The 13,605-nt window shown below is 48.1% G+C and overlaps 1 protein-coding gene across 1 annotated transcript in view; it reads right to left on the bottom strand.

The window, feature by feature from the left end:
* The window catches only part of crhr1 (corticotropin releasing hormone receptor 1), a 180,975-nt gene that overhangs the window by 77,820 nt on the left and 89,550 nt on the right, over positions 1 to 13,605 (bottom strand). Inside the window, exon 5 of the mRNA XM_071409798.1 lies at positions 7,308 to 7,390. Coding sequence (XP_071265899.1) covers positions 7,308 to 7,390 — 83 coding nt within the window. The remainder of the gene's footprint in view (positions 1 to 7,307; positions 7,391 to 13,605) is intronic.

Genomic DNA, 13,605 nt, shown 5'->3' on the forward strand with positions numbered 1-13,605 from the left:
TTTAATGAAATCAGCACTCTAGCGACAGCAATTCCTCCTTAAACAACCATTACCAACTGAGCAACCACGATATAAACTATGGTGAATCATAAGCCAAATGCTCTCTAGGGTTGCTGGGATTTCAAGGTATGCAGGTTTGTGATTGGACCAAGAAGATTATAGCCAGTTTGTCAGCTATAAGCTTTGCGGACCGGAAGATGCCCTAGAAAGCATTTACTCAGCCCCCTCCTGCTGTGCTGGTATACGGAACAAATAGTGAGATCAAATTGAACGTTTTGTAACCACACTGAAGTGGTTAACTCATCTTGTCAGTAGCCCACTGTGCTGTAAGTGGGTTAAAATGTTCTACAGGTGGAAAGGGCAAATGATCATTTACAACACGATCCAGCTATAAACATAGTCAAAGACCTTCCCGGGGAGAAAAAAATACCTTGCTTTTGTACTCTCCTGCTCTGAGATGAGGCTAGATTTTTCTTTGCTCCTCTCTGCTTTCTGTCTTTCCCTAAAGGTGATATTGAATGCTGATGCTAGCAACACTGGCAGCAGACGGCTTTTCTTTCTTCTCAACAAAACCTAGTCATATAAGTTTGGTCTACCACTATTTATGCAACCGGTGTTAAAACCCAACACTTAAAAGTGTTCCAATTCAACAGTTACTGCATACCTCGTAAAATGTGTGAATTGCTGGCATAAACAGCTCCAACATAAGAACCACTGTAGTCAGATATAGTGAATGCCAAAAAAGAGTAATATAGTTAACCTTTTCCCTACTTGATTTAAAAAAAAGATTGGTAAGCAAAAGCTACACCCTAAAGGATTGCACACTTTCTGAATATCAGTAAAGGTCACTAGAACTACTTTTAATTAAGTGCATTGGGACCTTTGTGTCTGCAAGGTGACACTGTTTTAATACAGTAGCACTGCTTTGCCACCGTCCTCAGTCTTTGAATAATCCTGCCATTGATTCCCATACTGTTTTTAATTTTCCCTATACCACAAGGTTTGATTTTGTTAATGCGCAGCACCAACCTTCCCGATGCTTGGATCTGGATGGGTCAAACCACAAAGCAGTGGGCGTCTGAGGCGACAGGGTGCTCCCCTGTGTGAGTGGACATATTCATTTGCATGTGTATGTCCATCAGGAAACAGATGGTGGGGAGAAGAGAGCATGCAGTGTGCAGCCGTCTGCCCAGTATTGCCTGTTCACAATACTGCTAGCTAGCAGCTGTCTGCTTGCCAATGGCAATCACAATCAATCTATGTGATTGGTTTTGGGAAGGGAGATCATTTGTTTATTATATGACTCATAGTCCTGTAAGTGATGCATATACTATAGCGGTCAGTTTTTTCAGGGAATGGAAAGGAAGGCAAAAAGGTCACAGGTCAAATGTGGGGTTAAAAAGTATTTCAGAGAAAAATGTCAATGTACAGCAAGAGTTATTATAAGGGAATCTAATTTACCTGTTTACAATCAGTTTTAGAGGCATTGGAATAGCTTGATGTGAGAAAATTCACAGAAAATGTGTTTTTAATTCACATTGTACAATAGTTGTAACAAGTGCTCGGAAGACCAAGCATACAGTACTACCTCACACTAACGTCCCTTCCCTCCAACCAGATCACCTCCATTACACTCCATAATGATCTGGTCGATGTAAACAACCACTTATGCCTTTTTAAATACAAGCTACAAATAAGATAACAAGCCTATACATCATTCAAGCTCTCTCCCACTCTCTTATCCTCCCAAAACAACCCATGATACATATTTTAGCTGGCAGAAGGCATGTATGGCCCATAGTAGGCCCGCTTACTTGCCAGTCAGTAAAGGCTAGAATCAGTGTGTGTCCTACTGGCACCCCAGGACCCACAACAATAACAGGACTCCATTAACGTGTGATGGAGGGTAGAGAGAAAGGGACTAAGCATTCTATCCCATAAAAAGTGCTCCATTTGAATGTGCCTGACTCAATAGAGCTACATGAGGTGCTTGTTGGAGATGGAAGGAAAGTGGTTCGGTAAAAGCCCCGTTGTCTTGAGGACTGAGATATAAAGGTATGGCTCTGTATGACTGGTAGATTCTGCTGTGAATGACAAAGCTGAGCTGGGCCCTGTCCGAACGATTTCGACGGAGTACAGTTGCTTCAGTAGGCATAAACTTGTGAAGGCTTAGTCATCCAGGATCAACAGGATGCTCATGGACAATGAAAAGCAAACTGAAGAGATGAAGCATGCAACACCCACTCTATAACACACATCATCAGTCCTGGAATTTTAAAGAGAATGTGTGCTGGGAGAGCACATGGTGGTGCTGTTGTGATTTCGGTTGTACCGCAGAATGTTTCTATTGGCAGGAGGTAGCCTCAAGATTAGAGAAGAGGGTCAGTAACCTGAGGCTAGCCATTCGCTTTAAATACCAGAGCCGACGGAAAAAAATCTGATGAACGTGAGGGTATACTTGCATCAGTATTGGAGGTGCTACAGACGTTGTGACCTTGAGCAAGGTACTTACAGTAGAATCTTTCTTTTTTACAATGAAATCTATATTTTTTTAATGAAAATGATATGTTATGGGAAGGGTTCAGACACCTTTTTTTTGTCATTTCACTTGTTTATGAGAAACCCAAACAGTAAATCAATTCCTCATCCTCGTTGTGTAGTACAGGGGCCCTGAAAAAACATGAACAAACGCTCCAAAAACATCCAAATATGTCCTTTTAGAAAAGTAAAATCTCTGTATAGTGATGCAGATGTTTAGATGTTGTACACCTGAAATTGTGTCATTCTGAACATTATCCGCAACGTTATATTCCCTTTTGCAACTCGAGCTGTTTAGCTTATCTGTCACGTTCCTGACCTGTTTTCTGTTAGTTTTTGTATGTGTTAGTTGGTCAGGACGTGAGTTTGGGTGGGCAGTCTATGTTTTCTGTTTCTATGTTGGTTTTGGGTACCTGATATGGTTCTCAATTAGAGGCAGGTGGTTTTCATCTCCTCTGATTGAGAATCATATTAAGGTAGGTGTTTTCACTTTGTTTGTCGTGGGTGGTTGTCTCCTGTGTCTGTGTTTGTTTGCACCATATGGGACTGTTTCGTTCGTTCGTCGTTTTGTGTAGTCATTTTCCTGTTCGTGAGTTCATCGTGTTATGTAAGTTCTTATGTTCAGGTTCGTCTACTCCGTTTGTTGTTTTGTTTAGTTTCAAGTGAAGTTCGTGTTTTCGTCTTTACTTAAAATAAATCATGTCATATCAAGACGCTGCATTTTGGTTTAATCCCTGCTCCTCCTCTTCGGATGAAGAGGAGGAGGAACGCCGTTACAGAACCACCCACCACAACAGAACCAAGCAGCGTAAGTTCGAGCAGCGGCCGAGTAATCAGGACTCGTGGACTTGGGAGGACGTATTAAACGGAAAGGGTTGCTACACATGGGAGGAGATCCGGGCTGGAAGGGATCGCCTCCCATGGGAACAGCTGAAGGCATTGAGGAGAGCAGAGGCTACCGGAGAAAGGAACCGAAGCTATGAAGGTACAAGAGGAAGCCCGAGAAGAAACCCCAAAAATTTCTTGGGGGGGGGCTAAGAGGTGGTGGGCCAAGGGCAGGTAGGAGACCTGCGCCCACTTCCCAGGCTAACCGTGGAGAGCGGGAGTACGGGCAGACACCGTGTTACGCAGTAGAGCGCACGGTGTCTCCTGTACGTGTGCATAGCCCAGTGCGGGTTATTCCACCTCCCCGCACTGGTAGGGCTAGATTGAGCATTGAGCCAAGTGCCATGAAGCCGGCTCTACATATCTGGCCACCAGTACGTCTCCTTGGGCCGGCTTACATGGCACCAGCCTTACGCATGGTGCCCCCGGTTCGCCTACATAGCCCGGTGCGGGTTATTCCACCTCCCCGCACTGGTCGGGCGACGGGGAGCATTCAACCAGGTAAGGTTGGGCAGGCTCAATGCTCAAGGGAGCCAGTACGCCTGCACGGTCCGGTATTTCCTGCGCTACCTCCCCGCCCCAGCCCAGTACCACCAGTGCCTACACCACGCACCAGGCTTCCAGTGCGTTTTCAGAGCCCTGTTCCTCCTCCACGCACTCTCCCTATGGTGCGTGTCTCCAGCCCAGTGCCTCCAGTTCCGGCACCACGCACTAAGCCTCCTGTGCGTCTCCAGAGCCCTGTACGCACTGTTCCTTCTCCCCGTACTCGTCCTCCTGATGTGCGTGCCCTCAGCCCGGTACCACCAGTTCCGGTACCACGCACCAAGCCTCTTGTGCGTATCCAGAGCCCTGTACGCACTGTTGCTTCTCCCCGCACTCGCCCTGAGGTGCGTGCGCTCAGCCCGGTACCACCTGTGCCGGTACCACGCACCAGGACTATAGTGCGCTTTGAGAGCCCAGTGTGTCCTGTTGCTGCTCCCCGCACTAGCCCTGAGATGCGTGTCCCCAGCCCGGTACCACCAGTTCCGGCACCACGCACTAGGCCTAATGTGCGTCTCCAGGGTCAAGTATGCCCTGTTCCTTCTCCCCGCACTAGCCTTCAGGTGCGTGTCCCCAGCCCGGTACCACCAGTTCCGGCACCACGCACCAGGCCTACAGTGCGCCTCAGCCGGCCTGAACTGCCCGTCTGCCCAGCGGCGCCTGAACTGCCCGTCTGCCCAGCGGCGCCTGAACTGCCCGTCTGCCCAACGGCGCCTGAACTGCCCGTCTGCCCAACGGCGCCTGAACTGCCCGTCTGCCCAACGGCGCCTGAACTGCCCGTCTGCCCAACGGCGCCTGAACTGCCCGTCTGCCCAACGGCGCCTGTACTGCCCGTCTGCCCAACGCCGTCTGAACTGTCCGTCTGCCATGAGCCTTCAGAGCCGTCCGCCAGACAGGAGCAGCCAGAACCTTCCGCCAGACAGGAGCAGCCAGAGCCTTCCGCCAGACAGGATCAGCCAGAGCCTTCCGCCAGACAGGATCAGCCAGAGCCTTCCGCCAGACAGGATCAGCCAGAGCCTTCCGCCAGACAGGATCAGCCAGAGCCTTCCGCCAGACAGGATCAGCCAGAGCCGTCCGCCAGACAGGATCAGCAAGAGCCGTCCGCCAGCCAGGATCAGCCAGATCCGTCCGCCAGCCAGGATCAGCCAGATCCGTCCTCCAGCCATGAGCAGCCAGATCCGTCCGCCAGCCATGAGCAGCCAGATCCGTCAGCCAGCCATGAGCAGCCAGATCCGTCAGCCAGCCATGAGCAGCCAGATCCGTCAGCCAGCCATGAGCAGCCAGATCCGTCAGCCAGCCATGAGCAGCCAGATCCGTCAGCCAGCCATGAGCAGCCAGATCCGTCAGCCAGCCATGAGCAGTCCAGCCAGGATCCGCCAGAGCCGTCCAGCCAGGATCCGCCAGAGCCGTCCAGCCAGGATCCGCCAGAGCCGTCCAGCCAGGATCCGCCAGAGCCGGCCAGCCAGGATCCGCCAGCCAGCCAGGATCCGCCAGAGCCAGCCAGCCAGGATCCGCCATCCAGTCCGGAGCTGCCCCTCAGCCCAGAGCTGCTAATAATCCAGAACTGCCCCTCAGTCCAGAGCTGTCTCTCTGTCCGGAGCTGCCCTTCAGTCCGGAGTTGCCCCTCTATCCTGAGATACCTCTCTATCCTGACCTACCTCTTTGTTTCGAGCTATCTCTCTATCCCGGTGCTGTCCCTTGTCCCGGTGCTGCCCCTTGTCTCGATGTTACCCAAAAAATTAAATTAAATACCTGTGGATATATTTCAAGGCCTACCTTCAAACTCAGTGCCTCTTTGCTTGAAATCATGGGAAATTCAAAAGAAATCAGCCAAGACCTCAGAAAAAAAATTGTAGACCTCCACAAGTCTGGTTCATCCTTGGGAGCAATTTCCAAATGCCTGAAGGTACCACGTTCATCTGTGCAAACAACATTACACAAGTATAAACACCATGGGACCATGCAGCCGTCATACCGCTCAGGAAGGAGACGAGTTCTGTCTCCTAGAGATGAACATACTTTGGTGCGAAAAGTGCAAATCAATCCCAGAACAACAGCAAAGGACCATGTGAAGTTGCTGGAGGAAACAGGTTTCAAAAGTATCTATATTCACAGTAAAACGAGTACTATATCGACGTAACCTGAAAGGCCGCTCAGCAAGGAAATAGCCACTGCTCCAAAACCACCATAAACAAACAGACTACGGTTAGCAACTGCACATGGGGATTAAGATCGTACTTTTTGGAGAAATGTCCTCTGGTCTGATAAAACAAAAATGGAACTGTTTGGCTGTAATGACCATTGTTATGTTTGGAGGAAAAAGGGGGACGCTTGCAAGCTGAAGAACACCATCCCAACTGTGAAGCATGGGAGTGGCAGCATCATGTTGTGGGGGAGCTTTGCTGCAGGAGGGACTGGTGCACTTCACAAAGTAGATGATATCATGGGGACAGAAAATGATGTGGATATATTGAAGCAACATCTCAAGACATCAGTCAGGAAGTTAAAGCTTGGTCACAAATGGGTCTTCCAAATGGACAATGACCCCAAGCATACTTCCAAAGTTGTGGCAAAATGGCTTAAAAGCATATGCGAGCAAGGAGGCCTAGAAACCTGACTCAGTTACACCAGCTCTGTCAGGAGGCATGGGCCAAAATTCACCCAACTTATTGTGGGAAGGTTGTGGAAGGCTAACCAAAACGTTTTACGCAAGTTAAACAATTTAAAGGCAATGCTACCAAATACTAATTGCGTGTATGTAAACTTCTGACCCACTGGGAATGTGATGAAATAAATAAAAGCTGAAATAAATCATTCGCTGTACTATTATTCTGACATTTCACATTCTTAAAGGAAAGCGGTGATCCTAACTGACCTAAGACAGGGACTTTTTACTAGGATTAAATGTCAGGAATTGTGAAAAACTGAGTTTAAATGTATTTGGCTAAGGTGTATGTAAACTTCCGACTTCAACTGTATGTCCAATAAAAAAAAATACATATCTATTTTTTAAAACTTTTCTCAAAACCATTACATTTACATAAAAAATTTAGATGTGGTTGTAAAAATGAAAACTTCCTCTTTAACTAACTCCCACAATGCTTTAGGGATGCTGCTCTGTGTCTGACCCTGTGCTGCCTCCAGACTGTCATGTGTGTGTTTGAGGGATACTGAGAATTTCTCTACAAATAGATAGTAAAGATATTTTCAGCAGTGCTTGTATCCTTAGAAGAAGAATGGAAGAATAGATATTTTACTATCCATTACAGAGAAAGGCTCAGTATTCTCAGAGTTAAACAGTTACCTTTCCATACAACAATAACCATGCTACATACAGTACATACCTCATTGAGAATCTCTTGACACTGGGTGTAGTTGCCTTTCACGGCCCAGGACCCATTGGAAAGGCATTCTCTGTACACATTGTCTGTGGAAATAAAGGATTGAAAACCATGTAAGGAAAGTTAGCAAACATGCACCATTTCTCCTTTCATACAAGTGTCTAAAATGAACCGAAACCTTGAAAACTCAGATTCTGCAAAAACCACGCAGGGTGGCTGTAATTTATGCAGCTTAGAGTGCTGATAGAGGACACATGATCCAGTCTTGACAATGTTGCACGCCAAACCCATTTCTAAATAAGTATTTGAACTCTTGACAGTGCTGCCGCTTTTTATGCTCTAAATAATACAAAAATACAACAAAGTGAAGCAAAGAAACCCCCCAAAGCTAATAGGTGTCTTTGTTTGATGTCAGGTGCACATGCTACATGCACACAGTGGAGGTAATGTGACTCAAGAAGTAAGCAAGAGACAAACAGAGAAGCAAAGCCACAGACTTCTAAAAGACTCTCCGCTGTGTTCCCAAGGTTGCGACAGAGTAAGCGATAGAGTGTCGGATACAGCAGAAGACAGACCAAAAGCAGTCAGGCCTAGAGAGCTGCCCTGCGGTACACCACACTTTACATGTTTGACATTAGAGAAGCTTCCATTAAGCTAACCTAAAATAAAGACTGTCAGCTAACGCTCCACTAGCACCTAATGAACCATCATAATATTACCTGACAAACTGCAAGAAATTAAGCAGCATGTCATTACCCCAAGACAGGTCTAATTGGTTGTTCTTAAGTTGATTGACATAGAGTAGGTGGCATGCCATGCTCTCATTATGTTACATCATATGAATTCTACAGACAAAATACAAAACATATCAAACGTAAGCACGACCTAAGGCCATAAGATTTTGTATACTTCCTGCTATGCTCTTAACATGAGGATCTGTACAAACACGAAGTAATGGGATTGAAAAAAAAACATTTTGATAAGACTTGGTGAATCATTACAAAAAGTATGGAAAATAGAATGAAATCCAAAACTACAATTAAAGGAGAGGAGTGTGATGACATGATATTTCAGTAATGACACTCTTGATGTGGTATACACATTCCCCAAAAAATGAATAAATATTTGACAATATCAGAATTTTTCAAAAGACAATTGTTTTTGTTGTTGCAGGGGTTCGGTATTACAGTACATAGGTACAACCGTGTTTGTCTACATGTACAGATACACAGTATACTGTTTGAGATCAATGTTTGCGGTCATTGACATTCCGTTCATATCATATTCTCTCCTTGGCATTGTTGATTGATTTATCGACCATTATGTGTAATCTTTATTTAAACTAGGCAAGGCAGTAGGCTGCATTGATTGACCTGTTCTGATCAGTGGGAGTTGGGGTGTAATACAAACACTAATGAACACACTCTCATGCATTTATTGATCATTGACATCAACATTTTAACTTGCATAGTCTGTATCACTAAATACTAATACCCGTTGGACTAACCTATGCTTCTGTCCTACAGCTTATCTTCATTATGTAATTAAGAATACACACAGTTCAATCTTTGAACTGGGTCGGAGGTTGGGTTGTACTGAACATATGGCATGCTATGGATATGACATACAGTACTGTCACGTTCCTGACCTATTGTTCCTTTTTCTGTTATTTATTTAGTTGGTCAGGGCGTGAGTTGGAGTGGGTTGTCTTTGTGTGTTTTTGTTTCGTCTAGGGGTGTTGTATGTGTATGGTTTAGAGAAGAGTGAGGTTGTCTAGTTATGTCTATGGCTGCCTAGATTGGGTCTCAATCAGAGACAGCTGTCATTCATTGTCTCTGATTGGGAGCCATATTTAAGGCAGCCATAGGCAGTAGGTTTTTGTGGGTAGTTGTCTATGTTGAACGTTTGTTGCTTGTCTGTGCACTTACGTTATTTAGCTTCACGGTCGTTTGTTGTTTTGTTAGTTTGTATATAGTGTTCGTTTTGTGTTCTCTCTCTTCTCAATAAAAGAAGATGTATTTTGCACACGCTGCGCCTTGGTCCTCTCTCTCTCCCTTTGACGATCGTGACAGAACTACCCACCAACCATGGATCAAGCAGCGTGAGAGGAACCAGGACTTGGGAGGAAATATTGGACGGAAAGGGACCCTGGGCTCAACCAGGAGAATATCGCCGCCCCAAAGCTGAGCTGGAGGCAGCGAAAGCGGAGAGGCGGCGATATGAGGAGGCAGCACGGAAACAAGGCTGGAAGCCCGTAAGTCAAACCCAAAAATTTCTTGGGGGGGGGGGGGCTCTCGGGTAGTTTAGTTGGGTCAGTCGGGAGACGTGAGCCAACTCCTCCTGCTTACCGTAAGGAGCCGGTGAGGGCGGATTTGGAGGTGAGTGACGCAGAGACAGTAAAGGAGTTAATGGAGAAATTGGAGGAGAGAGTTATGAGGGATGTACTGGTTTGGTGCATGAGGCACGGCATTCGTCCGAATGAACGTGTTGGTGAGTTAATGTCACCGGGAACAGCTCTCCATACTCGTCCTGAGGAGCGTGCTAGCCGTCTGGTTAAGACAGTGTCTACAGCACGCACAAAGCCTCCTGTGCGTCTCCAGAGTCCTGTGCGTCCTGTTACTGCTCCTCGCACTAGCCCTGTGGTGTGTGTTCCCAGCCCAGTACCACCAGTGCTGACACCACGCACCAGGTTTCCAGTGCGTCTCCAGAGCCCTGTTCCTCCTCCACGCACTCTCCCTGTGGTGCGTGTCTCCAGCCCAGTGCCTCCAGTCCCGGCACCACGCACCAAGCCTCCTGTGCGTCTCCAGAGCCCTGTACGCACTGTTCCTTCTCCCCGTACTCGCCCTGTTGTGCGTGTCCTCAGCCCGGTACCACCAGTGCCGGTACCACACATCAGGCCTATAGTACGCCTTGAGAGTCCAGTGTGCCCTGTTGTTGTTCCCCGCACTAGCCTGAAGGTGCGTGTCCTTAGCCCGGTACCTCCAGTTCCGGCACCAAGCACCAGGCCTACAGTGCGTCTCAGCCGGCCAGAGTCTGCCGTCTGCCCAACGGCGCCTGAACTGCCCGTCTGCCAAGCGGCGCCTGAACTGCCCGTCTGCCAAGCAGCGCCTGAACTGCCCGTCTGCCCAACGGCGTCTGAACTGTCCGTCTGCCAAGCGCCGCATGAACTGCCCGTTTGTATTGAGCCTTCAAAGCCGCCCGTCTGCCATGAGCCTGCAAAGCCGCCCTTCTGCCATGAGCCTACAGAGCCGTCCGCCAGACAGGAGCCGCTAGAGCCTTCCGCCAGACAGGAGCAGCCAGAGCCTTCCGCCAGACCGGATCAGCCAGAGCCTTCCGCCAGACCGGATCAGCCAGAGCCTTCCGCCAGACCGGATCAGCCAGAGCCTTCCGCCAGACCGGATCAGCCAGAGCCTTCCGCCAGACCGGATCAGTCAGAGCCATCAGCGAACCATGACCAGCCAGAGCCGTCAGCGAGCCATGACCAGCCAGAGCCGTCAGCGAGCCATGACCAGCCAGAGCCGTCAGCGAGCCATGACCAGCCAGAGCCGTCAGCGAGCCATGACCAGCCAGAGCCGTCAGCGAGCCATGACCAGCCAGAGCCGTCAGCGAGCCATGACCAGCCAGAGCCGTCAGCGAGCCATGACCAGCCAGAGCCGTCAGCGAGCCATGACCAGCCAGAGCCGTCAGCGAGCCAGGATCCGCCAGAGCCGTCAGCGAGCCAGGATCCGCCAGAGCCGTCAGCGAGCCAGGATCCGCGAGAGCCGCCATCCAGCCAGGATCCGCCAGCCAGGCAGGATCCGCCAGCCAGCCAGGATCCGCCAGCCAGCCAGGATCCGCCATCCAGCCAGGATCCGCCATCCAGTCCGGAGCTGCCCCTTATCCTGGTGCTGCCCCTTATCCTGGTGCTGCCCCTTATCCTGGTGCTGCCCCTTATCCTGGTGCTGCCCCTTAGTCCGGTGCTGCCCCTTAGTCCGGTGCTGCCCCTTAGTCCGGTGCTGCCCCTTAGTCCGGTGGGGTTAATTTGGAGGGTGGCCATTTGGAGGAGGCTACGAAAGCGGGTAGTGACCGTGGACAGACGCCCACCCAGACCCTCCCCTAGACTTTATGCTGGTGCGCTTGGAGTTCGCACCTTAAGGGGGGGGTTATGTCACGTTCCTGACCTATTGTTCCTTTTTCTGTTATTTATTTAGTTGGTCAGGGCGTGAGTTGGGGTGGGTTGTCTTTGTGTGTTTTTGTTTCGTCTAGGGGTGTTGTATGTGTATGGGGTAGAGAAGAGTGAGGTTGTCTAGTTATGTCTATGGCTGCCTAGATTGGGTCTCAATCAGAGACAGCTGTCATTCATTGTCTCTGATTGGGAGCCATATTTAAGGCAGCCATAGGCAGTAGGTTTTTGTGGGTAGTTGTCTATGTTGAACGTTTGTTGCTTGTCTGTGCACTTACGTTATTTAGCTTCACGGTCGTTTGTTGTTTTGTTAGTTTGTATATAGTGTTCGTTTTGTGTTCTCTCTCTTCTCAATAAAAGAAGATGTATTTTGCACACGCTGCGCCTTGGTCCTCTCTCTCTCCCTTTGACGATCGTGACAAGTACATACTGTATCTGATAGAGAATGAGACAGTACAAACGCACACAAACAAAAACACACACACACACACACACACACACATACACACACACTGCAGAAAGCAAGGGATGGATGGTCTTCTGAAACAAACCGCTGACAATACATTTCTGCCAAACTGCTCTGGCCCTCCATGTGAATGATATCACTCTCCTACTTGAGTCGCCCCTATTGTGGGGTTCTGCTGTAGGGGGATTTGGGGAAGGCCTCAAATCAATACCTTTAAGGCTGAGTAGCTATTATCAGTGTGATTCAATCATTCCCACTGCAGCTGAGAGCCGCTGGCCCTGCACTGAGCAAGGACCTCTTCCTCACTCTACACTGAACGTTGAGCTATAGTACACTTTCTCAGAAGGTGTAAGAATGCCATACTGCTGTCCATGGAAATAAGCTTTCTTGGAAAGATTGAGGCAAGGACATTGCACTTAAGAGGAGAAGATTACATTTAGTCACGGATGAAAATATCCACAAAAACGATACTGTTTTCATATTTTTGACTTTGAAAATCAATCACAGTGACTTTTTTCTAAGCTGCCCATCCCAAGGGTTTCTCTTCCTTTTAGCTTTGTTTGAAGATGAGGTCGCTAGGAATTAATGGCGCACCATGGGGAATAAGTGTGGCCCCCGTGTCTGGATCCCATCAAGCTATGATGTCCAGAATCAAGCCAATGTGACCTTGAACTCAGGCTAACTCACTCACAGCAACGCCCCTGCGGCTAGGGATTTACACCCATCAGTCCCTGTATTGATCAAAACCCACTAATATCATAAATAAAAACTCCCAATAGAATGCAGGCTTTGGTGGAGCGGTAACACTGCAGAGATCGGGATCCCAGGTCTGGAACTTCCTTCCTCAAGATAGAGTCTAGAAGGGTCAGTAAATTCCAGGTCTGGAATTTCTACACTTCATATCCTCCCTCATCTGTCTCCACCTCTCCTTCCAACTGTCTGAATAAGTATAAACACATAACAAATATAAAAAAGGAGAATGGAATTCCATTAGTAAAAGTAGAACTCCAGCTGAGAGCTAGACTGCAATTGGAAAGGAAGAGAAGGAAAGATTTAAAGTCTGGATCTGCATTCTGCATTTTCCGACAGAGTCAAGTCTACCCTGAAGAAGAGGCTCCCATGTACCCCCTCCTGACTATAATTGAAACAATACAAAGGCCAGTGCAAAATCCAGACTTCCAGAAAATCCAGGAAACCACCTTGAGATGGTCCGACACTCATTTTCAGTACACAGTAATTCCAAAGATCAATCATGTTAAACTCCAATTATAAACACATACAGTTGACACATTACCATTTATTGACTTGCTACAGTCTCCTTCTCATTCAGTGTGATCTCATTCTCACTTTCCCTCTCTCTGCCCACCCGACCGCCACGGAGATCCCCATGGGTATTGGATACTCGCTGTCAGCTTTCTAAGCTCTAATTCATCTAAATCTATCTGAATCCCATGGAAGCCCCCGCCAGAAGCTTAACATTCTCTCTCGCCCCCCTCAAACGGGATGGGTATGTCGTGTACCGCTCTGATGCTCAGCCGTCGGAAGTCATCGTGTCACGCCCTGGTCTTATTATTCTTTGTTTTCTTTATTATTTTAGTTAGGTCAGGGTGTGACATGGGGAATGTTTATGTTTTGTTGGTTTTGGGTGTTTATTTGGTAAAGGGGTTATGGGG

This window comes from Salvelinus alpinus, chromosome 1, assembly GCF_045679555.1.
Source record: "Salvelinus alpinus chromosome 1, SLU_Salpinus.1, whole genome shotgun sequence".
Lineage (NCBI taxonomy): Eukaryota > Metazoa > Chordata > Actinopteri > Salmoniformes > Salmonidae > Salvelinus > Salvelinus alpinus.